This window comes from Dermochelys coriacea, chromosome 10 (genome assembly GCF_009764565.3).
Source record: "Dermochelys coriacea isolate rDerCor1 chromosome 10, rDerCor1.pri.v4, whole genome shotgun sequence".
In the NCBI taxonomy this organism is placed as follows: domain Eukaryota; kingdom Metazoa; phylum Chordata; order Testudines; family Dermochelyidae; genus Dermochelys; species Dermochelys coriacea.
Genome location: NC_050077.1, coordinates 78,731,911 through 78,758,186, shown reverse-complemented (window position 1 = coordinate 78,758,186; position 26,276 = coordinate 78,731,911). Strand labels below are relative to the sequence as shown.

The window sequence follows — 26,276 nt, the reverse complement described above, 5'->3', positions numbered from 1 at the left end:
GGCTAATTTAATTCTGGGGTGTATTAACAGGAGTGTCATATGTAAGACATCAGGAGGTCATTGCTGACTATACTCAGCACTGGTGAGGCCTTAGCTGGAATATGGTGTGCAATTCTGGGTGACACACTTTAGGAAACATGGATACATTTTGAGACAATCCGGAGGAGAGCAATGAAAGTGATCAAAGGTTTAGAAAACCTGAGATCAGAGGAAAAGTTAAAAAAAAAAAACCCTGGGCATGTTTAGTCCTGAGAAAAGAAGACGGAGGGGGGGAACCTTTTAATAGTCTTCAAATATATTAATGGTTGTTATAAAGAGGACCATGATCAATTGTTCTCCATGTCCACTGAAGGCAGGACAACAAGTAATGGGCTTAATCTCCAGCAAGGGAGAGTTAGGAAGTTTTTCCTAATAGCTAACCTAACTCTAAGGATAGCTAAGTTCTGGAGTAGGTTTCCAAGGAAAGTTGTGGAATTCTCATCACTGGAGGTTTTAAAGAACAGTTTGGAAAAACACTTGTCAGGGATGGTCTAGGTGTACTTGGTCCTGCCTCAGCACAGGGGGCTGGACTTGATGGCCTCGGAAGGTCCATTCCAGCACTACATTTTTATGATTGCAAAGTTCTATCTTATAAAGATGACTAACTATGTAGCCTGTAACTCGGGAATTACGGTAAACCCCCAAGCAGAACCAGTAGCAAGCAGTGCTGTAAAACAATCACTACTCATAAATCAAATAAACACACTGTGGCGTTCAGAGAATTCTGCTAAATCAAACCTTCGGGACAAAATGGCTAGCTGGGTTGTTTATGATACATGACTGTCAAAACTAGGGGCACAATCCAGCTCTTCTGGCTCACAACAGTCTTACGTTGAAAGCCGCGAGGCTGTGTGGGCGAGCAAGGCAAACAGGGTTTGACACTGTGGCTCAGTGCTATAGTATATTTATAAAGGCATTTTGACTCCTGCACTAATTTTAGGTGGAACCAGATGGTAACACAGGAACCCCTTGTGCTAGAGTTTGGGGGATTTCCTATAATAACACTAAAAGAAAAGGAGTACTTGTGGCACCTTAGAGACTAACAAATTTATTTGAGCATAAGCTTTTGTGAGCTACAGCTCACTTCATCGGATGCTCTAGTTCTCCAAGGAGATCAGTATTCCCGTTTTACACAAGGGGAAACTGAGGCACAGGGCATCAGGTCAGAGCCAGGAATAGAACCCAGGTCACTGGAGTCCCTGTCCAATGCTCTAACCACTTAGCCATACTCTTTCCTATATAACTCTCACTGACTTCAGTGGGACTCGAGTACACATTTAACTTAAATGCTGTCCTAAATCAGGACCCAGGGGAGAACAGATGGGTGCAGAAAGAAGCAGGTTTTTTTCATTCTCCACTGGTGAAACAGTATCTGCGACAGAAGGACAGAAGACTCTAAAGCTGAAAAATTCATGAGGAAACACTTCTCCTGAGGGAAAGTAGCTGTGAAGACAGAATTCCTCCCCTGTCTTGCTGCCCCCCAAGAAGAACAGGGCATTCCATCCTCCCCATCTCCTGTAAAGAATTCACAGCCACTTTATGGTGGTTCCTTTGCTGCTCAGAACATCCCTGCTGCATTGGGGATGAACCTGAGAGCCTCCCACTCCAAATGCACAGGTCAATATTTCATTAAAGGAGAATCGCCCTTGTTTGTTAGCAATCTAGGATCTATGATACACAGCAGAGCCCAGAAGGAGGGACGGGGCAGGGATGATAGATACACATATTAGCTAGTTCATTGCCATAAATCACTGGAAATCAGAATGAGAATTCTGGTGTCCTTAGGTGTCTAGGCACATATACATAGATACTTCGGTATGCAGTGGCGTTTAAGGGGAAGAGAAGGATAATCCTACCTTCTTACCCGGGGATCGAATTAAAATGAAACGGTTTTTCCTTTTCAAGAGAGCGCGTAAATCCTGGCACTTCTCATAGCTCTCCAGTTCCACCGTTTCTAAGCATTTCTGTTCCTCCTGCAGAGTGGGGAGAGAAGGGGAAAGCAAACCTTTATCTGTAACATAATACCTCTAAATCAAATCCATACCAACAACATCTGCATTTTCAGCCCACCTTTATATCTCCCCAATGCTCTCTCTCCTTTAAAAAACCCACGTGCAATTATAGTTACGCAGGCATCAAGCATCCATAAATCAGGCAAAGGCCTCATGGAAGAAAATTTGCTGTTGTATAGGCTGTATGTCACTCAGTAGAGGCGTCCGCTCGCAGGACTCTTGTTGCTCTGAGCAGAACTGACAAAACTTTGCATTTCTGTCATGCTTTCTATCACGATCTCAAAGTGCTTTACAAGCCTTAACTTAGCCTCGCAGTCCTCCACTGCATTAAGTAAATGTTATCCCTGTTTTACACATGAGGAAACTGAGGCACAGACTGTGACGACTCAGGATCACACAGGGCGTCTGGCAGAACTGGGACAAGAATTCAGTTCTCCAGGATCTCTTGTGCTGCAGGCTTGGGTCACCTTTCCCCTCAATACGAACAAGGTCAGTGACCGCTGTAGGGTGGTGAAGAACATTTTTCCTGTCTGCACGTTTGATCTGTCAAAACAGAATCATTTTCCGACAAAGAAAGCAGCACTACCAACGCCAGTGCCTTGCTGGGGCCTACCTATCCCTGGTGTAACTCCACGGCAGTCCATGATGATTTCAATCAGATGAACTTGGCCCATTCTTCCTAATGACATAGCTAAAATGTCATGCACATGTTGTCCAGGTTCAGAGTAGTTACACAGAAACAGCATCGTTCTCAACTGGTCCATTTGGTAGGGAGCACAGTGTAACACACAGGGGATATGATGATTTGTTTATATCACAGAGGTGCCAATCTCATTTGGGCCCCACGGTGCGAGGTGCTTTACAAACACAGAGTTGGGGGGGGGCGGGTCCCTGCCCGGAAGAGTTCATGATCAGCTCAGTGTTCAGACATATCAATCTCTCACCTTAGTGTAGCAAACCCTGAAACCATGTAAGTGGAGAACAGCAGCCTCTGCAGGCAGCACATCGGGATGTTCACAGGAGGAGAGAGAGAAGCAGCAACACCGAGGTCTCTGAGATGTGAACCAAGGGGTGTTCCGTGAAGACGGGGGCTCTGACTGGGACCTGGCCACCAACTCCCATGGACTTTATGGAAGATTGGGATCCAAATCCAAACTTTGTGACTCAGGCCTGTCTCCGTCACACATTAAAACTCCAGCTATGAGCACCCCCAAATTGTGAGGTCTGGTCTCAGCCCCAAGTTTTGTGGCTCAGACCTGCCTCTAGCTATGATTAACAAACGCCAGGGAAATAGTGCAGAGGAGGAGTGTAGGCTGTGGGCTGGATGTCCTAGCCAGGAAGTTACTGAACAATTAGAGGCAGGGAAGAGTCACAAGGAAGTGAGCTGAGGGGAATTTCCTTGGTTTACCACCTGACATTTAAGTCACAGGGGCCAGCTCCGGTTGTGTTGCAATTTCTTTCATTGCATTATATTTGCAGAGGAGGCCCCAGCTGCAGTGCTTGGATGCAGAGCAGGGTGCAAGCAACGCAAAGGTGTCTGGACCTAACTTAGGTTTGGATTTTTTGTAATGAAAGTAGCATTTATTTCCATTTTAAACAGAGGAGGTGGGTGTGAGGGGAGAACTGGGAGCATTTGCATCAACGTCTGATGTGTAGCACGAACCTGCTCCTGCTCACACTGAAACCAACTCACTCCAAAAATGCAAGACCAAGTCACTGCTTAATTTGTAATGAAATTGGTGCCAGGGCTCAAGCAATTTTTTGTACATTCAAAATTGATGCAGCAAGCCCAGAAGTGCTGGGGCTTTGAACTGCCACGCCTAGAGGTGCCATGCCACGTTCAGCCCTGGCACAAATTAAGCATTGGATCAAACCCTCTGTGTAGATGGCAAGCATTCTGACACAGGGCTCACGCTGCCTTTCCTTGCCATATAATTACAAACGTGTAAGGGATGGAAATAGAACATTTAATAATCCCTCCAAGCCAGCAAATGACAGAGGAGAGTGAGGTCAAACACATGTGTCTATAGGCTGGGTGATCTCAGCTGGGTTGTTAGAGGAGAGTTGCCCACATCATAAAATTGCCACCCAGTTAGCCGCCTCTCTGTGCAAGTCTGTTGGGGGTGAGGACTAAGATGGATTGGCAGAGCTTTGTGGGGAGGTTCGCTCAAAAAGCCCGTGGGCAATAGGTCTGGCTCTACTCTGTGTCAGCAGCTGTGCTCTCAGCATGTCTCTAAAGGCCATGTAATCCTCCCCAGCCCTCCACCCCTTCTTTCCTGCCTAGAGGGTTTGACAGGCACCCTCCCCCAGATCCCAGAGAAGCCCTTCTCCTGACAAAGAATAGTTGGTTTTGGGGGAGTGGAAGGCATGGCAGGTGAGGGACCAGAAGCTCTACAATGGACATCACCCCCACTCAAGCTCTGGAAATATGCTGGTCACTGCAGCATTTAACCTTCACTATTTCCCTGGGGGGACGAGTTGGGGCTTAGGCATAGCCAGGGAATAAGTGAGGACATGTCTGCCTCCGATGCAGTACCGATGGGGGACACAGAGACCTGCAGAGGGGCTGACTTCTGTGTACAGGCCCTGTCCTAGGGCACAGGCCTGATTTCTAGGCCATGCCCCCACAGGGGAGAGGGGATTTCAGAAATTGGAGTTACCCAAGTAAATTACCCCCTCTAGTGAGGGGGAGAAAAGGGTGGCCTGGACCCATATGAAGAAGGAAACCCTACATAAGAGGCCAAGGAAGATTCTAGGCTTGGATTGTGTCTTAATGTGATTTGTGTGTGTAAATGTTACAGTTTTCCAATGGCAAGGGGCTGGTCTTTTTTCTGTGCCCAGCCAGGTCACAAGGAGATTTTACCTATCTAATGTCCACAGCAGAAATACAGAATTGAAGGGCCTGACCCTGAGAGGCGCTGAGTGCCAGCATGTCCCTAGGATCTTGTGGCAGTGATGTACACTTAGCATCTTTTAGGATCGACAAGCATGTTTCTGTAACTTTAAGGCCACCTCTGAGTTCTGGAGACCTGCTCTTATAAATGGGACTCGTCAGTCTGTCCCACACTTGCTTGGGTTCTGGTTTTCTCTTGTGTCACAGGAGAGTTACAAAAATCATTTTCTGTCATGCTAAGATTAAAAAGTTTAATTCAGCAGCTGCCTTAATCTGCAATCAAGGGTTTCCCTTTATATTGTAGCACAGCTGTTTGAGATGTCCCATGACATTTCAAATACTGTTCAGTTATTGGTTCACGAGCATTACACATAACTGTTGAGAGGTGACAGAGGGATGGTAAATTTTATTCTGTCCTCCTTTCTCGACATGTGTTAGAGGATGATTTTTAAATCACTTTTGCACTGGCTAGGGTTAGGGGCATTAATGAGACACTTAAAACCCTGATGCAAGAAAACAATTAAGCATGTGTGTAACCTGAAGCATGAAAATAAACTCATTGATTACTCAGGTAGTAGACAACTTGACTGCTGACTGCTTAAGTGCACACGTAACTTTAAGTGCTTTGCTGGACTGGGGGCCTGAGGCAGAAAGTTATTCACACTAGAACACTTTTTAACATACTAATACATGTATTCAAAGCATTGTATGTTTTAAAAGCATGTGGGTACAGCTGCACAAAAAATTGAAGCCCCCCCTCCCCCAAAATTTCAAATGTTTGTTGAAAAACCCAAAACTGAAATTTTGTTGTGTTTGGCAGTCAAGAATATTTGACTGAAAACTGCCAAAACTGTAAAAATGACAAAATCTAGGGGGATTTGGTTTTATGATTTTCCAACATAATCATCAAGAATTTTCTATGAAAGTTGTCACTTGGCATAACATTTTTCATCAAGCTGAAAATGCCATTTTTCCATTAAAAAAAAGTTTGATTGACAATTTTTGTCCAGCCCCAAATGTACTATTTGTGGCTATCCATTGAGTATATGTCTAGATTGGCTGTAATAATAATTTCCGTTTCTGAGGACCTCCAAGTAATTTAATTAATTAAGCCTTGAAGTAGGGAATGCATTATCTCCACTTTACAAATGGGGGAAATGCAGACAGAGATGGTAAGCACTTGACCAGGGTCACCCAGGAAGTCTATTGCAGAACCAGAGATAGAATCCAGCTGCCCTGACCTCCAGTCCTGTTCTTTACATGCTAGATTATGTTCCTTGATGCCTTATATGATATATATTTAATAACATAACTAACCAACTTTTTAAATTAGTTCTGTTACTTTGCACAAAAAAGGATCAGAGGTAATTTCAAGAGCGAGTGATACTGTCTAATTTGTACTGGGACTGCACCAACTTTTATGTTTAACCTCCTTCTGTACAGGTGTCTTTTTTTCTTCAGATATCCTTTGTAATGCTCAGAATTTCATTTTCATTCTGGCCAGGATATACATTTCTCTTGAAGACAGACAGACTCATTATTTCATAACAACTCTATTCTATTCTATATATGCTTTTATACCATGTTTATCATTGTAATAGTTGAGCAGTTCCCTGAGAACGTGAGTGCCATGTTCTTGTATGTGTTAGTTTGGGTATGTGTGCAGCCAAAGTTACTGTTGTTATGTGTGCAACATATATACTATAAATGTATCTCGAGTAGCACAGTCTGAGTTCATGTGGAGATTAGGGTGTGGGGTAATGTAGGTGAAGCCAAAACGGGATACAGGAAATACACCTAACTTCATACCACATCATCAACTGAAGGAAGTTTGAAGCATATTAAAGGTACCAGAGATTTTCACCAACCATATGCTCAGTGTAATATGATAGCCAATTACAGTTTGCCTTGGGTAGACAGCTACCCTTTAAAACAACCCTAAAGTCTGACTAAGAGATGATGAACGTGTTTCAAAGGGGACTGACAAGTCCTAACTGCCAAATCTCAATCTAAGACAAATTACAGAAGATAATCACAAATGATGCTAACACAGTATTTGTGCTAGTCTTATGCTATATTTTTCAGTGATGCAATATGACGTAGCTAGATTTTCAGCTGCTCTTAGCTTTGCCTCCAATTGTGTATGCACAAACTTTGTACACACGTTTCCATGTGCAGCTTGCACACTGTGCACTCAGAAAAACAAGCATGGCATTTGGACCTACAAATGAAGCAACTGTCAGGGGTCAGCATTAGAAAACCTGGCCTTCTACTGATTCATGAAGGGTTGGAAGGCTGGTAAAAGGATGTGTTGCCTTTTGCCTGTTGGTCACTGGTTGAAGTCCAGTGAACTGGTGGGGCCTGGTCCACTGCTTCATAGACAGCTATGCCTATCCTAAAACCCTTCCCTTCCCAGGAGTCTCAGCGGAGAGGCCTTTGAAGCTGACCTCCCATCTCACCCCTTCAGGTCAGGCTTGGGACACATTAGGAAGGAATCATGTACTATCATGTTGTGCAGGCTAAGGAGAGGCCTTCACTTCCTAGGGCTAATAACCCCAACCTTTCAAAAGCACAAGCAATTCCATTTAAAACTATTTGATTCTCAAAAGAGCAAGGGAAGCTGTATTCCTCTTTAGGCCTGCAACGAGAGATACCAGAAAGGAACGTAGGATGGGTCTGGGGTTCAGATTGGGCACTAGGAAGCAGAAGATGCAAGTTCAGTTCCCCCTGTGCCACAGACTTCTTGTGTGACCTTGAGCAAATCATTTTCATTTCTCTGGGACTCGGTTCTCTCTCTGTAAAATGGAGATAATACCACTTCCCTACCTTGCTGGGTTGCTGCGGAGACAAAGACATGAGGTGTGAGTGGCTCACATATTACAGGGATGGGGACCTTTTTATAAGTGCCTCACTAAAACAGCCATTTCCTTCAGTAGCCTGGCAGCAAATCTGCACAAGCATATGCTGTCTTATTACACTACCACATAACTTCATAGAATTTCTACTCCAGAGATACATTTCTTCAATATATGCCATTTTAATAGCCTATAGATATTACCATGGCCCTGTATTTCCAATAGTGGGACGAGCCTGCTAACCAAGGTTACAGATGCAATTTACTATAGGATGTTACCACAACCGATACACTACCAGAAAATATTGTGCCTGGTTGTTATAAATGTCCTTTTTCCCTGTTGAGAAAATAAAATACCTCTTTAAAGAGCTAGGGGTTTTCCTTCCCCTTAACGTCTGTGGAGATTAATCTTACTTTAAATTGCCTCATTTCCTTCTGTGAAGATAAAAACCTCAATATATCTAGTTTTCAAAGATGTCCCCTTTTAGAAGCCTATGTCTTCTTTATAGCCCCAAATCTGTGTGGTTCTGAGCACCTGAAACTTCAGCTGGAGTCTACAGCAGTCCGGGGTACTTGGTAGGTCTCAAGAGAGGCTCAGCAATTTGGAGGATTGGGTCCCATGTCTTGCCACACAGCCATAGGCCTAGTTACTCCCCCTACACCCAAGCTAATAAACGTGTGCCTAACTTTCTGGCTGCTGTTGAGCATTTTATTCCAACTCCTCATTTAAATGCTCATAAAAGCACTTCATGGTGCTGGCAGTTTCAGAGCTAGCTGGAAATTTCCCATCAGGGTGGATTTCTGGTGGAAAATGCCCTTTTCGCATGGGAGAATTTTGATGAACAACTTTTGATTTTTCCATCAGGCCCCCCAGCTAAAATGATGGCTCCCCAGGTGCCCTCCTGGAAGGCTCCTGGCAATTTCCCTTTCTGCCCGCAGGGAGAGAGTAAAACTGCCAAGAGCCTCTTGGGGGGACTGCAGACAGACTTGGGAGGGAGGCAGAAAACAGGGGTACTCAGCCTCCAGCAAACCAAAAAATTTGAGTTTGGTTCTCTCAAAATGGGTGTTTTTCAGGAAATCCCTTGCCATGAATAATCTCACATTTCTGACTTTGTGTCCCAGTTTGGGATGAACAGTCTTTGAAAAACATGTAATTTTTTGCACAAGAGGATTTCCATTTTCTAACTGGCTCTGCTCAGAACAAATGGCCTCAAAGGGGCAATGGCGATTGCCAGGGGGTACACCAAATGGCATTTGACTTGACTGATTTGTGTCAAACCTTTTCCATCACGTAGCACATTGGCGGGGGGGGTGGGAAGAGAGAACCAAAAGTATTTTCAGGTTTGCTCTTCCTCAAATCATCACAATAATGTAACTGGTGAAATATTTCCCCATTCTGGTGGCCCTGACACAGGACACACAAACTTTATTTACATGCTTTGCTTTACAATTTTCGTACACTTCTGGGCTGGATGCCACAAAATCTTGCTCGCACAGGAAATCCCACTGAAATCATGGGGCCCAATCCTGGAAATCTTTACTCATGCATGCAGTCTCATTGAAGCTCTGCGGGACTGGGCCCTATATTTTCATGCATTTATTATCCTTATTGAATGCAGATGCGAGGAAGATTTCATTTGGCTCTTACTTCTCGGTTGATTGAAAAGAGTATTAAACTAGAGCCAGGTTCCTCTAACTTTTCTCATGCAAGTAATCCCAGTGAAGTGCATAGAAGGTCCTACTCCAGTGCAGTTTAGTCCTGCTTTTGATCAAATAGATGGGGAAAGCCAAGTAAAATCTGCCTTGTATCTGCATTTAAGGAGCATTACAAATGCTCACAAACACACTCTACACCCATGAATGGGTAAGTAAAACCCTGAAGAGCTTGAAATGTTGCAGGCCAGACATTTGAAGCCTGCCAAACAGCTGCAAGGCTGTGTCATTCACTTGAGTAGCAGGTGGGAAGTCAGCCTGTTGCAATTCGGTTTTATAATTTAAACAGCAAAAAAATCCATGTCCCACTCTCCTTCCCACTGCTCCCAAATTGATAATCTGCTCCGTTTCTTACAGAATCTCTTTTTTCCCCCCCAAATTTGGCAATAGCATTGGCAGTTTCTTGTTATGGGTGAAATATTTATAATATACAATATGCTCTAAAATGCACCAGCTGTCTCCTCTCTATTACATTTAACCTTCCAGGATTTTTCTTGAGAAACTGAATGGGACTAAATGAACTGAAGGAAAGGGTGAAGGACAAACATCCAGTGTCGACTAAGGGCCTGATCCCATTCTGCACCATGCAGGAGAGGGCCCTTATTCAGGAAAGCATGAGCAAACCGTACCTCATCTTCATACACCAGTAGCTGCGTTTTACATAACAGGATGTAACGATCTTTCCATAATCCCAAAAACCCTCCACTGCTTTTCTTAATCCAGCCTGCTTTGTCTGCGGTCGGAGCACGTTTCGGTTCCTCCGTGACCTCTTCTTTCACACCCTGCAAAGACACCACAAAAAGCAAAGGGAAGGAAGATTACGGTCAGTTGCACTTTTCAGACCTAGGCACCAGTAGCTACGTATTCCAAAGGGCCTGTTGAGGAGAGGTGCTAGGCCCTCCACCCCTCGCACTGAGGCCACTGGGAGGACATAGGACCCACATGTGCGCTTACAATCCCTTGGAGTTTGGCAGGTCCTCTTTGCCATGCACGTCTCTTACCAGGAGTCACAATGTGGCCAGGGACATTCACTCCCCACCGTTCACTAACTCTGAAGAAAAAGGTCGGGGTCAGACTTTCACCTTGCAAGGAAAGGACAACTCAGGCAGGGTCCCCTCAGGCAGCTTCCACCTCGGGGAAGGGGTTGGCAGAATGGACTCCAGAACCAACGCCTCAGGAGGGAGCTGGCAGAAGCTAAGACTGCCTCTGCCACCACACCCCTTGTTAGCCCCCAGGGCGCTCTCCGCACTTTCAGCACAGTGGTGTAGCTGCACTGCTGGGGTTTTCCTTACCGCTGCTCTCCTGGGCCCCTTTTTAAATTCCCATGATCCCAGGGGCTCCCTGCACCACAGCATCTGAAAAACATCACCCACATCTCAAGTTGTTGGCTGGAGTTCGACTCTGCTCTGTTCCTAACCCATTCTAGGAAACCTGGAAAATCTTCTGGCCTCACTCCTGCTCCCATTGCACTCAATGCCACAACTCCCAGGATCCAGCCCAGAGCCGCTCTTAGGCAGTTTCTCCAGGCCCAGTTTCTCTCGTGGCCATTTCTTCCATACCACATGATGCTGTCAGCTGTGGGCTGCACTGCTGTAACTTGTAGAATTCTGGGCCCCGCTGTAATGCCGGGTACGGCATTCTAAGACTTGCGTATTAACACTGCTAGGCAGAATTGCACTGTGTTACACGAGGGCACCAGGACCAAGGGCTAGGCTCTCTGCACTCTGTTGTTCCTCACTGACTCAGTCCCTACATTCAGGCTAACTTCTGCAGCATGCTGATTTTAACTTGAGTGGAAAGGATTAGCAGGAAAAGAAGGAAGTTTAAAGCAACAGTTCCTTTTAGTTGGGGCATTTATAGCTGTTGCAAGCAAAGTTTTCTGTGTCCCCCTCACTCGCCCCATCTTCATCTAACTGCCAGTCCTTGCCTCTCCCCAGCCACCTTTTTCAAACCTCCAATTCACTGCTGGAGCGGATGCTAGGGCTTGAATCATCCTGAGGGCACCCACATCTCCCCTGGCCCACAGGGAAAGGGAGGAAGGCCAGCTATCTCCCTGGCATCATGGAAGCCCTCAATGGGGCTGGGGTTGTGCATTATCCCTCCCCAGTGGAATATGCTGCAAAGACAGTACACTTCCTTAGGGAAGCTGGCGCTAGGGAAACCTCCCTATCAGTCTAAGTCCTGGCATTGAAAACGTGGGAAGAAGGGGGTTGTAAGTATGTGCAAAGGGGCAGAGATTGTAGAAGAGCAAAATCAATGTCCAAATGTTGGCTGTGCACCCCTGCTTGTTTCAGTGCCTTGGTGTTTAACGAAACACTGGTGGGCAAATCAGTTTCCAATCTCTAATCCCTGCTGCTACATTAATGTACCTTTTTCGCTTATTCCCCAGGCTGGTCTTAGGTTCCATCATCATAAGACACTACTTAGACATGCAGACGCTACTGTATATGTGTGCAAGTGGCGCACAGACACCTGCTGGCTGCATGGGTTTATCAGACATAGATCTGCTCTGCTCCAGAGCTACAAGGCCCGATTCTCATCTCCCACACACGAATGCTGCCTTCCATTCACCACAGTGAAGTTATTCCTGATTCCCACTACTGTGGGATCAGAATCAGGACTGTGGGTTTAGAACCCACTCACTTGTCCTAAGAGTTCATACACAGTTTACAGCAATGTACCCCACCCAGTACTATTCCTGCTTAATCTCAGGTTTGTGGGAAGTGGAATTTTTGAGGGTCTCAGGATTGTCCCCAAAAATCTCGGGATTTGGGGGAGGAAGCAGGTCCCACAGCCATGGGCTTGCTGCAGGTGCTGTGACTGCAGCACGTGAAGGAGAATCACAAGTCCAGGGAGTCACAAGGAACACAAGTTTTTCATTCTTGAGCCCTGTCATTTTCCAGATCCACTTACAATGGGGGGGATGAATTACTCTCATGATTTAAAAAATAAACAGAAATATATCTGGTGCCAATAAGCTTTTCCAATGGAAGAAAGAAACCCAGGAGGGGGAGTCTGTGGTCAGCAAAGTTCCCCTCAATACAAAACACTAAAGGCGCAAGCTCTTTTCAAGCTTTGGGACACACTCTTGAATAGCCACTGCAATGGAAGATGAGGCTTCCGCACAAACAGAATCCATCCTTCCCCAGTGCTTCTCACTGTTTCATCTGTGCTGCTGTTGGAGTGCTGACCCTTTTCTGAGTCTCTTCTGCAGGAACAGGCAGAGATTTGGAATCCCTTATTGTACCTTCAGCTGAACCAACTCCCCTGTAAACAGCGCTTCAGCAAACTTGTGACTGCAACAGGGAGGCCGACCCAGAATTCTCCAGTGTATTTCAGGAGAATGACACCTTAAACACAGGCTGAGTTTCCTCCATACTCTGTTGGGACAAGAGGCTTGTTCTGTCTAAGATAAATCATAGAAGCTTTCTGCTCTTCTTAGCAATGCTAAATTAGCATGCAATATGAAGGCAAAAAGAAAAGGAGTACCGGTGGCACCTTAGAGACTACAAATTTATTAGAGCATAAGCTTTCGTGAGCTACAGCTCACTTCATCGGATGCATTTGGTGGAAAAAACAGAGGAGAGATTTATATACACACACACAGAGAACATGAAACAATGGGTTTATCATACACACTGTAAGGCCATCCCAATATGGTCCTGGTTAGTTACAAAATGCAACTCTTCTTGTAGGAAAGAAGTTCATCAAAGTAACTAATTTGGCCATCGTTTTTTTTTTTTCAAATGAGGAAATGCAATGTGCAGGGATGGAGATCAAAACCAGATAGTCCCATGGCCAGAACTGATTACAGACAGAGCGAGCGTAGAAGGAAGTGTTCCAAAAACTTAGTATGAGATTTACTGTCAGATGATGTGAGCCTTGGTAACAAATCTGTTTCCATGCATCCAACTCACAATGAACACACCCTTGGATTGCAGCTGCCATTTGTTTGAACTGGAACTGCAGGGAAGGCAGCCACGCCAATAGAGAGAGGGGGAGAAAGTGACGAAGTTGTTCTGTATATAGGGCCTTATTCCGGTGCCTACTGAAGTCAATGGAACAGCTCCTATTCATTTTAATGGGCTTTGGAGCAGGCCAATACTAAGAAATCATGTATCTTGGCATGTATTTATAGAGAGATTTACCTGGGATAGTTGGGTCACTAGGCAGGTGCCATCTTGATCACACTAAATAGCAATTGAAAATGCCGCAACACAGGATGGCAGTACATGCAAAGCTCTTCATGAAAATGAGGCGGTATTATAATTCTTGTTCGTTTGTTCTACCTAACTTTTTAGGTTGCCAGGAAGTTGTACTCTGTTGTGATCTGCCACTTCAGAAAACATCAGCTTGTGCACAAATATAGACATGCTGGTTTCCTGAATGAGCTGCCTTTCGATGTCATTCATAGGTCCTTGGGGCCTGATTCCAATCTCACTTACAGCAATTTTACACTGGTGTAATTCTACTGGGTTCACTGGAACCACTCTGGATTTATACGGGGAGGAGAATCTGTCAGCCTCAAGAGCTTAATTTTACAGAAATCTCAGAGTTCTAACAGGTTTTTTGCAAGAGAATATTAAAACATGCATGATCCCCACTTAACCCATCAGATGGCAGCAATGTTGTCAGGAAATACATCCAGGGATGTACGTGACAGACCTCAGACTTAGCTCTGCAGAGGGAAAACTCCCCCATTCCTGTTGTTTCTGTGGTTTTAAATAAAAAATGTTTGGTGTAAAAAAGTAAGCTGTTAATTTATTCTCCTAGAAACCTACTGGCCCTGTTACCACTCATGTTTTAGTTCATTTTCATCATCAAGCTTATACTATAAGAGGCGAATGTGCAAGGTTATGTTGAAGTTCAAGGGGTGCCGTAAGAGCCACAACCTTGAAGTCTGTACTCTTTCATTGCTTATATTTAGGACCAGTCCTGATCCTGTGCGCTCCCTGTGGATCCACTCGTTCTTTAACGTTTCAGACTTAGTGATATTCGCTGTACTCCTTTATCATTTCAGTTAGGGTTAGACGGACCCCTCCATGCTGGAATCCACAAGGAGGGAATAAGAGGGAGGCGGATCCCTGTAAGGACCCCTTTGCGGAGCTTCCCCTCCAATCGCTCAGGGGCACAAGTCTGCTCCATACCATGAAATGAGCCAGGTATGTTTCCACCTCAAAACTGTGCAGAACTTCCAGGTTCTGCACGTAGCCCAGGGGCTCTGTAGGAGCCACCCACATGGAGGGTTAGCATCTGGCTGCTGGCACCACAATCTCCTGCTCCCTGTCCGCATGGCCCAAACATGGAGCCAGAACACTTGACCACCCCCTTACAGAAGGGTTCCCCAGTGCCAACAGCTTCTGGGGAAAAGGAAATAAAGCCTGGGCTGTGATACTGTCCCCAAGGAATGATGTTGGGGGATGAGGTGGGACCCACCAAACCCGGGTCAGCCCTGCACCCTGCCAGTCTGGGCCTGCACAGATCCTTACCCCACAAAGCAGGCTCCCATAAACAGGCAGTGGAATGGTGCTGTGGAGACTGCTAGCCTCCGGTTCCTTTCCAAGAAGGAAGGGAGATCCATGAGCAGAGATGCCCACCCTGCAGATCCGGGGGGAAATTATCTAGGCCTGAACTTGCCATCCGGCCCCCTGGCCTCTCCTAAAACATAAACACTAGGGGCTCAAGTTAGCATTCCTTGGACACTACGATGGTGCAATGGGGGTCGAGCTGCCTAAACAAGGCATCTTTTGTTAGCCCCATCCCTGCCCCTCTGTTATTGATGGCAAGTCTCAGGGAGCACTCTGAAAATCTGGTGCACTCTGGAAATCCCCAGCCCACAAATGGGTCCTTTGGGGCCATCACAAGCTGACAGAATTTAGATTAACCTTAGAGCAAGGTATGGTCATCCTTTGCTCCACTTCTTAGTCTCCCATCCCTCAGCCCAGCATCGAGAGAAACTTGACCAGACCCAAGAATCAGATCCTAAAGAGTTTTGACTGTACCAGGAATGTAAAATCAAACCCATTGGGCGTGATGCTTAACTAGTGTGAACCAGTTTATACAAGCCCAGGATCTGGCTTCTAGTCTTATCCTTTCTCAAGAGAGAGGTGAAAATGAGCAAAGGCAACATGTAATGTCACAGGTATAAAAGTCAACATAACTAAACATTCATGTTTGTTACAGTGAAACAGAGGAGGGTCCACTCAGGAACTGCATCTGACATTTTTGTGGACTATTTTTGTGGCAACGAAGAAGGTTCGTGCCAGAAGAGACAACATTAGCATATCATGTTAATGGGAGCTTTGCCAGAGCAAGGACTGCAGGATCGGGGCCTCAGTTCCACTCTGTGCTCTCGGATCTGGTATGTGGGTCATAAGGAGCATAAGGCAAAGAGACTAATTGCAGCAAAATACAGTTACAAAAATTCCAGAGCAAAGGAATCTTGCTATCGTTGGGCATGACGGACAACTGTGTCACTTCAGGTTTAAGTTGGTATTTATCTGTTGAAGGCACTAAATACTCTGTGTCCTTTCCAAGAGATTTCTACGCTAGGTACTCCTCTGACACTGGTGTAAATCAGAAGAAACTCCTTTGACATTTGTCAAGATTTGATGGCGTAAGAGAAAAATCTGGCTGTTCTGTCACTAATTTAACTCAAGAGCATCAACACCAAGAACTGGACATGTGCTCAGTATTTCACTCCTGCAATTTACATTATGGCCACTTTACCAGTGAAACATGAGTTTCATGTGTGCAACTTGGACATACTTGGGATTACAAATTTTAGCAAGGATGGAAGACTTTGGAGGCTTTTTATTTTTTAAACACTTAAACAACAGGCTCTAACCTCCCCCCAGCCTCCTCTCCCAGTATTTTCAGGCTCACAAAATCACAAGTTTCATGTCTTCTGAGCAAAAAAAAGTTTAATCACTATGGTGGTTTATGAACTAACTATACATAAGGTATTGAAGTTCCTTCCTCAGTTTCACTAACCTCATTTAAAGCAGATAGATAACAACTGTAACTAACTATGACTAATCAAAAGTACACCTGTAACAAGAACTACTTCCCTCTACTTTTGACGAATACCCTAGTGCAGAGGCTCTCAACCTTTCCAGACAACTGTCCCCTTTCCGGGAGTCTGATCTGTCTTGCATACCTGCAAGTTTCACCTCACTTAAAAACTACTTGCTTACAAAATCAGACATAAAAATACAAAAATGTCACAGCACACTGTTACTGAAACATTGCTTACTTTTTCATTTTTACCATATAATTATAAATCAACTGGAATACAAATAGCGTACTTACTTTTCAGTTTCAGAGTAGCAGCCGTGTTAGTCTGTATTCGCAAAAAAGAAAAGGAGTACTTGTGGCACCTTAGAGACTAACAAATTTATTAGAGCATAAGCTTTCGTGAGCTACAGCTCACTTCATCGGATGCATTTTGCATCCGATGAAGTGAGCTGTAGCTCACGAAAGCTTATGCTCTAATAAATTTGTTAGTCTCTAAGGTGCCACAAGTACTCCTTTTCTTTTTACTTTTCAGTGTATAGTAGATAGAGCAGTATAAAATTTTAGTGTTGTACTGACATAGCTAGTGCTTTTTATGTAGCCTCTTGGAAAACTAGGCAAATATCTAGATGAGTTGAGAACCAATGCCCTAGTGCCATCTGGTAAAACTATTTTTTTCCCCAGGGGACCTCAACTTGGCCTCTGATCTTGCACATGCAATATTGCAGGCCAAAGTGTTCTAATTTAGCTTTCTATCAAAACTGTAACAGCAAAACCGGTAACTAGACAATTAACGCTAACCGTTGCCACCGATGGTTGATCAGGCTTATGAAACTGCATTTGCAATTACCGATGGGTGCAGAATTCGAGGCTGTCTTTGAAAAAGTGGCCTTGCAAAGTGTTAATTTAGCATTAGAAAAAAAGTACAGAGCGAGCAGAACTGCAACCTTAAGTCATCGATACAGAGAAGAGGCAGCCTTGGCAGCTGGAGTGAAAGCTGTCGTCCCAGCACCCTGCCAATGCATCTCACTCCTGAACCGGGGGTGACCACTTCTTGGTCTGGTTCAGTATCCAAGCTCATTCAGGCCTTGGCCTGCTTACCAAAACAGCTAAGAAGGTTGCCAGCTGGAAGGTGGCTTTTGTGATGTGGATTAATTTCATGTAGGCCCGTGAATAACAACAACTTTCAGTCGCTACCAACTTGGGCTGCACTGCAGTCTCCCAACTGTCTTATTGCCAGTTTTCAGAAACCCTGGGCCTTGCCACACAGTTTTGGAGCCTGAAATGAAGTGGGGGAAAGGCATAACTTGAAGGTTTAACATGAAATGTGCCGTGGCCCAATTCTGAAGTCCTCAAGCAGGATGAACTCCCATTCCAGTTAGCAATGGGAGCTTTGCCCATATAAGGGCAACAGACTCTCATTTGGGGAAAGGAGGAGGAAATAATGCTGTAGCCAGATGATGTGAGAAAAAGAATGACATTTGTTTAAGTTGCTTGCAAGCTCGTAGTTTATAGAATAAATCCTGGAAGAGACAGATTACTATGCAATGGGCCGAAGGTGCACAAACACGGACAGTGCATGGAAAGAGAAACAATTGCCACACCCATTTTCCCAAATTCAATCCCTTCCCAAGCAGAACCTCCCATAGCCTGATATGGGAGAAGAGCTGACACCCTCATGAAGACCACAAGGCACTTTGTCAATCTATTAGCCTGGCAGAGGCTCAGACATTATGGTGATGGGCACCAGTACAAAATCCTTAAACAGAGAGAATTGGGAAGTATGATGGCATAAATAAGGGTTTCGTTTTAAATGGCTGGGTTTCATCATACCCATACTTTGAAAGTACAAAAATAGGGATAGACCAGTTTCACTCAACTAACTGAAACCATTTAAATAACTCAAGATAGTTAAGTCCACAGCTGATTGCAAAGGGATCTCATTAAACTGGATGACTGGCAAGAAAATGGAAGATGAAATTCTATGTTGACAAGTGCAAAATAATGCACGTTGGAAAACATAATCCCAACTATACGTACAAAATGATGGGGTCTAACTTAGCTGTTACCACTCAAGGACAAAATCTTGGAGTCATCATGGAAAGTTCTCTGAAAACATCTGTTCAGTGTGCAGCATCAGTCAAAAAAATCTAATCAAATGTTAGCAACCATAAGGAAAGGGACACATAATAAGATAGAAAATACCAATGCTGCTTAATAAATCCATGTTATGCCCACCCTTTGAATACTGCGTGCAATTCTGGTTGTCCCATCTCAAAAAAGATATACAAGCATCAGAAAAAGTACAGAGAAGGGCAACAAAAATGATTTGGGGTACGGAACAGCTTCCATGTGAGGACAGATTAAAAAGACTGGAATGGTGCAGCTTAGAAAAGAGACTATTAAGAGGGGATACAACAGAGGTCTATAAAATCATGATTGGTGTGAAGGAAGTGAATAAGGAAGTGTTATTAACACCTTCACACAACACAAGAACCAGGGGGCACCAAATGATATTAACAGGAGCTGGTTTAAAGCAAACATAAGGAAGTACTGCTTCACACAACGCACAGTCAACCTGTGGAACTTGTTGCCAGGGTGTGTTGTGAAGGCCAAAAGTATAACGAGGTTCAGAAAAAAATTAGATAAGTTCCTGGAGGAAAGGTCCATCAATGGCTACTAGCCAAGATGGTCAAGGATACAACCCCATGCTCTGCGTGCCCCTAAGCCTCTGACTGGCAGAAGCTGGGACAGATCAACAGAGGATGAATCACACGATATATTGCCTTGTTCTGTTCATTCTCTCTGATGCATCTGGCACTGGCCTGTGACAGGATACTGGGCTAGATGGACCACTGGTCTGATCCAGTATGGCCGTTCTTATTTAAAAGCCAGAGGGAAAACTGTATCCAGTGAATTACTGCTATTCTGTAACTTGTTCATGGGGAAGCCAAAAGTCAGCAAGACTACCATTTAAAAAATTGAGACCTTGATACTATTTATCAGGCAGCGATTTACACTGCCCTCACCACAGCAGTATGAGAGCGTCTTGCACCTGCTGCACTATTGATGCAGCAGAAACTGCAACAGACATTAGGTTTCAGAGTAGCAGCCATGTTAGTCTGCATCCGCAAAAAGAACAGGAGTACTTGTGGCACCAAGACATTAGGTGTTTTGCTTGTTCATGTTGGGCGGCCATTCTCAGCAGCTCTTACATGTGATAACAGGCACCCAGCTGCTAGGTGGTTGCGATGCCTGGTGCCCCTTTTCCTGTCTAGGTTTCAAACTAACCCATCCACGTTTGCATTCGGCAGGGAGCTTTGGGGGTACTTTAGATAACCTCAGCTGGCAGAAGGGGACAGCATCTTCCAGTGCCACCCAGGAGACCCAGTGCACGAGAAGGCGCGTGTTTGGGCCAGCGTCTAGCTTGGGTCGGAGTGAAAGCAGAGTGAGCAGCTGTGGCGGAGGCTGAAGCGAGCGCTCCTTTCCCCTTTATTACCAGCCCACCATCCATCAACAACAATCTTCTCACCCTCCACTTTCCGGGCCAAGTGCCATCGCATACCAAAACCGAAGAAAAAGAGAAAAAAGTCTTCAGGCCAGGCCAGGCCCTAGTCAGAGCTGCCTCTGTTCTCCCCTGTTCCCTTTCACCCGCCAGCCCCGGGGGCGGCGGGGGGGGGACAAGGAGCAGACTTTCCTTCCCTGTCTCCATCCTGTTATTCCTATTTTGCTGTTTAAAAACTGCAACGCTCTGGGCTGGGCTGGGGGCAGAGCTGCACCAAAAAAAAAAAAAAAAAAGGCTCAAGAGTTTGTCCAGCCCCAGGAACTCCGCGGATTGCAACACATCTAGGGATGGGGGGGTGAAAACTCAGGCTCCGGGGCAGCTTCTTCCCTTCTACGCCGGGGGAGGGGGATTTTCGCCCTGCTCCCCCCGGGGCGCTGCTAGTTTTCAGGGCTCCCCCAACTCTCTGGAAAGGGGGGGGATGTCGGGGCGGCTCCCGCGGGCCCCCCCCCCAAGTTACTCACCTCCTCTTCCATGGCCGGAGCCCGCTAGCGTCCCCTGCTCGCCGCGAGTCACGGGCTCGTCCCCGGCAGCAGGAGCCCCGCGGCTAGTGGTGCAGGCACCGGATCCGGGCGCCCAAACATGCCGGGCCGGTGGGGGTCCGGATCCGCCTGCCCGGGGAGCGGGACGTGCAGCCTGCCTGGCCCCGGCGCCCCGGGCTCCCTCCTGCTCCCCCTCGCAGCCAGTCGGGTTTCCGGTGGCTCGCTCCGGCCGCAGGAGGCGGGGTGCTGGGAACCGGGAACCCCCACCCCGCGCCCCGCCGTGCGCCCAGCCACCGCCGCCTGCGGACCCGGCGCCTTCCCCTGCCTGCGCGGGGCGGGACCCCGCTGTGCTGCGGGCCTCCCGCCCCGGCTGGGGCTGGCCAGGGGGAGGGAGCAGCAGGGCGTGGCCCCTTAGCGCCTCTCTTCCCCAGGGGCGAGCCGAGCCGCCCCTGGCCTTCCCCTCTGCCCCCCCCATCTCACCCTGCTTGGAAGCTCTCTGGGGCAGCGACCCGGCTAGCTGTGTGGCAGTGCCCCTAGCCTAAAGGGGTCCCGCTCCCTGGCTGCCCCCCCTCGGAGCTACCGCAGGGCACACAGCAATGATCATCTTCCCTCTCTCGTCTCCAGCCCCATCCCCACGGGCCTCCCAGTGCCTGGCAGGAGAGGTCCTGGAAAAAGGATCTGCGCCGTCTTTGCCAGAGGTGTCACTGGGTGTGGCCGTTCCTGAGCCCAGGGGAAACAGCTTGAGTATCACAGAATCTCAGGGTTGGAAGGGACCTCAGGAGGTCACCTAGTCCAACCCCCTGCTCAAAGCAGGACCAGTCCCCAACTAAATCACCCCAGCCAGGGCGTTGTCAAGCCTGACCTTAAAAACCCCTAAGGAAGGAGATTCCACCACCTCCCTAGGGAACCCATTCCAGTGCTTCACCACCCTCCTGGTGAAAAAGTTTTTCCTAATATCCAACCGAAACCTCCCGCACTGCAACTTGAGACCATCGCTCCTTGTTCTGTCACCTGCCACCACTGAGAACAGTCTCGATCCATCCTCTTTGGAACCCCCTTTTAGGTAGTTGAAAGCAGCTATCAAATCCTCCCCTCATTCTTCTCTTCTGCAGATTAAATAATCCCAGTTCCCTCAGCCTCATGTGGTCTAGCCCCCTAATCATTTTTGTTCCCCTCCGCTGGACTCTTTCCAATTTTTCCACATCCTTCTTGTAATGTGGGGCCCAAAACTGGACACAGTACTCCAGATGAGGCCTCACCAGTGCTGAATAGAGTAGGAGATACCCCCCCGCCCCCAAAGAATTGGCTAGCAAAATGTTTTGTACCAAAGTGTAGCCCTGTGGGGCCCCAATCCTGGTGGGTGCTGCTAGGAGATGCTGGGTGTCAACAAGTCATGTCTGGCTGCCTCTGCTCCATACCGGTGCACAATATTCATCTGCCAACTCTACAAGCGCCAAGGCAGATGTTCACAACACTGATGCCAATTCACCCCAGGTTGTGCTTGTGAGTTTCTGAATGATGTTGGCTCTCGTTTTTATCTTTGCAGCAATGGTAACTGCCATTCCAAAGCCTGGGAAGCCCACTAATGAACTGTGAAGCTATAGGCTGATTTCTCCACTGAGCACGACCTATGAACTTCTTGAGCATATCATCCTCAAAAGAATACGCCCTTTTACTGAGCCTGTTATCCCTGTTGAACAGGCAGGCTTCTGGCCAAAACGTAGTTGTTGTGACCAAGTTCTGGCAATCACAACTCACACTGAGGCTGGCTATCAAAAAAAATTAAGCTCTGGCGCAGTATTTGTCGACCTGTCATCTGCGTATGACACTGTATGGATTAAGGGCCTGATGCAGAAACCTGCAAGAATTATACCTTTCTACCAAACACTTGCCTGCTTTGAACCATGCTGAGTAACAGACAGAGTAATAAGACCAGCTCATTCTGTGCCATAAACGACGGGCTACCACAAGGCTCTGTACTCAAGCCAACCCTTTTTAAAATTTACATAAGTGACGTCTCCAACTAAATCGCTTAAATTTGGATATGCAGATGATCTTGCCATGACAATCCAAGCACCAAACTTCCATGACATTGAGGAAGCATTAACAGAGGATCTCCTAATGATGGAACAATACTTCCAGAAATGGAGGCTCAAATCAACCCCTGGAAAAACAATTGTAAATGCATTTCATCTTGATAATAGGAGTGCCAAAAACACACTGAACGTAGCTTTCTGTGGTAAAAATGTGCAATATCATGATGCCCCAGAGTGAAACTTGACCTCATCCTCACCTTCCATGATCACCTTGAGAAGACAGCTGCAAAGACAAAAACAGATGGACTAACTGAGACATGGTGGGCAGAGTTACAGAGGGAGTTACTCTCAGCGCTAGGTCAGAGAGGAGGAGATTCTGGATCCCATTGATACTCAGACCACTAAGCCACATTTCTCTCACTATAGTAGGGAAATCCCTATTAATACCCTTTTAATACTCCTTAGCTTGAGTGCAAAGTCCAGGGGTACCAGTATATGAAAACAGGGACTGAACATTTCAAAACGGGCCCATATAGACCTTTTAAACAGCTCGTTTCTTTTCCTTTCCTATTTTTCTGGTAATTTTTTCATGTTAAAATGACACTAGGGTCAAAAAATCCTATTTTTAATTCAGGAGAAATCAGTTCACTTCAGTCCTGTGTATGCTTTCCCCTACGAGTGGCTGCAGAAGGTGCAGGAGGAAAGTTTACTCTGTAGATTTCAAATCTGTGGAATAAAAGAAAAATATTCAGAAAAATGACAAAGAGCTGGAAGTTGGACAGACCAACAAGCTTTCCCCAAGACTGTGGAAATCCCTTTGGCTTTCTGGAGGTCACCCATACTTCCATCTGACATGGGAGCTGATTTTAATATAAGCACTTGAATTTTTAGTTTCTTGAAATATTTCAAATAAAAATATTCATAGGATTTGTCATCGTTCATCAGTTCGGTCCCTTATTCTTGTAACAAGAAACTGCTTCCTGGTCACGTCACTGACCCTACTGGTGTTCCGCAGGGCATTCTCCCCTATCCTTGGAAAAGTTGTAATCCTGGCTCCTCCGGTATGCAACCAATCAACCAACTGCTGCTGCAAGAGTCAGCGTAGCTGATTCAGTGCTGAATGGCATAGTAGGTATAGTCATGAAATGAGCTACTTCAGTAAGCCAGACGCAATGCCAGCCTTCATCGCCCACTTGTTACATTTTCAAACATACACCTTCGTGCTTTCTCCCATGCTGCCCCTCGTGCTTGGGAGGAGCTCTCCATAAACACCCACAGAGCTACCTCATTTTCCTCCTTCAAATCCCTTCTTAAAACTCTACTTTTCCATGATGCCTACATAACACCTGACAATGGTTAGGCAGCTGGTGTGCTAAGACCTCTGACTATCCTGCTAACCAAGATTGTCTTCTTGTTTCCTTGTACTCCCCGGTTTGTCTGTCTGTATCCACCTGTTGTCTCTTGTCTGACCCTTAGGCTATGTCTACACTGCACTTTTGTCGTTAAAACTTTTGTCGGTCGGGGTGTGAAAAAAACACTCCTTGGGGGTGGTTTTATTTTGCCGGCAGGAAAGCTCTCTCCTGCCAGCAAAGGGCAGCTATGCTGCATACCTTACAGCGGCAAGGCTGTAGTGGTACAGCCGTGCCGCTGGAAGGTATGCAATGTAGACATGGCCTTAGATTGGAAGCTCTTTGGGCAGGGACCACCTTTTTGTTATGTGTGTACAGAGCCTAAAACAATGAGGTTCTGGTACATGACTGGGAGGTTCCTGAGCAACGCAGCAATACAAATAATAATTAAGCAATAATGTAGTGGAAGGTTGCTTCCAATTATAATAACCTTAGTTTGCAGTGGGGCAAGGTTCTGACATCTCTGATGTAAGAGCTTTGTTGTACAAACTATTTTTATGGTCTGTTTCTTATGGTTTCCTTTCAATGCTGACAGGGAAACTGTGCAAAGCAAACATTGTGATACTGCTGCAGACATTGCTACAGTGAAATCTTATGAATATGCACTCGGTGTGTCCATTCCAGGGCTTAAAAGTGTTCATACATCCTTCACAACATGAACTATTCAAAGATCTGACCAGAAAACTATGGACCGCCGTTGTAATTCATAGTTGTAACAACGTGTGGGTTAACTCAGTGTTGTACAATCTCAGATTGGAGCTGGCTCAGGTCCGTGGAACTGTTTGTAGTTGAATCTTCCTACCCATGACAGCGGTGATTCTGCTGGAAAGTTAGAACAATCCCAACTCACCTACAATTTTTCTTTATTTGGAGAATGATAAAAGGCCAATAAACTCTGAATGCACAAAATCCTGAGCAGCCAATTTGATCAGATGAGGCAAGAAGGCGTCTATTATAAAATTAATTATTTAAAACAAAATCTGTATTTCACCCATGCTGCTATTGTGCCAATAAATAAATACATAAATCCCACCAAATGCCTTAATGTGAAAAGTGGAGTTTAACACTCTCTGCTTAACTGACAGCTCTGCAGGGAAAAAGGCTCAGTGACCTTAAAGACAAGATGTTAGCCATAACAATGACTTTCCTGCAAAATTTTAATTAGTAAAAAAGTTCAGAATGCTTTAAGCGTGCTGTCACTGCTGAAGCTTGTGCATGGGTATTTCAGTGTGTGGCTTACCCCATTGCATATATTCCTGTTGGTGTGTGGTGCTGTATGCTGCAAACGCTATATTTTTATTTATGGAGCACCACCAGTGCGGCAAATATCCGAAGCCACAGCCGCAAGGCGTTTGCAGACAGACACAGACTAAGCAGAGGAGACAGCACATGGGACATCAAGATGATCTGGAGGTGATGGTAGAAATGTAGCAATGGCTGTTTTTTATCAACTTCTTGGAACAGTAGTTTGAAGGAGGATTTGACAGAAGATTCTTTGTCCCATGGAGAGGGAGACTGTCCCAAGCATATGGGCTGGCATTGCTTATGGTACAAAGACGTGGATGAGAAAAGATCCATGTATATTTGGTCACAACGGTACTTAGGCTCCTGTGGACCTGAGTGTGCAAGAATGCTCAGCAGGGGTGTGAAAGTAATAACACATAGCACCCTTTGTCTTCAAAGGCTGTTACAAATATTAATTACTCCCTGCGACATCCTGAGGCACCCAGTAGCTCCTATGCCAGAGTTTTAGACCGGGAAGGGAAGTGCTCTCTGCCCTTTGGATTTCCAGACTATTGTCCTATTCATTGATAGACATGATGTAAATGTTTCTTCAAGACACCGAAATGCAGTTACAAGGGAGCTAATGAGTCTGTGCTGGGTAGGAGACAGGAGGAAGGTGAGTCAGGAAACCAAGGAAGTTGGTTTGCAAGGAAAATCAACCTGTGCTGATTTAACCCCTTTTATGACTTAGCATATAGAGTGTATTCTGTGCCTAGTAACGGTCCAGTCTTGTGTGGTGCTGAGCACTCTCCACTCCCATTACCTTCAACTCTGCACCTTGCAAGTGGGAGTCAACACCTTGCAGACTTGTGCCCTAGAAGGGCATGTGAGTGGACACAAGTCCCAAGGTTTGAATGAATGAAAATGGAACGTAGTGAGAATTCATCCACAACACCTGCCCCATGGGATGCCTCTGACATCTCACACAAGGGTTTAAAGTAAACAGTGCATGTTAATTAATGACACGGCTCTCTATAC

At 45.9% G+C, this 26,276-nt stretch overlaps 1 protein-coding gene across 2 annotated transcripts in view; it reads right to left on the bottom strand.

Annotated features, from left to right (window-relative positions):
* The window catches only part of PLEKHO2 (pleckstrin homology domain containing O2), a 42,030-nt gene extending 21,117 nt beyond the window's left edge, over positions 1-20,913 (bottom strand). The window contains exons 1-3 of one of the 2 annotated variants that reach the window (XM_038419873.2): positions 20,552-20,913; positions 10,141-10,293; positions 1,896-2,012 (exon numbers count right to left, since the gene is read on the bottom strand). In XM_038419873.2, the coding sequence (XP_038275801.1) occupies positions 1,896-2,012; positions 10,141-10,293; positions 20,552-20,563 (282 nt within the window). In that variant the 5' untranslated portion in view covers positions 20,564-20,913. Of the gene's footprint in view, positions 1-1,895; positions 2,013-10,140; positions 10,294-20,551 lie in introns of those variants that run through there. The other variant, XM_038419875.2, reaches the window with a different exon arrangement.
* Positions 20,914-26,276: the final 5,363 nt, after the last annotated feature.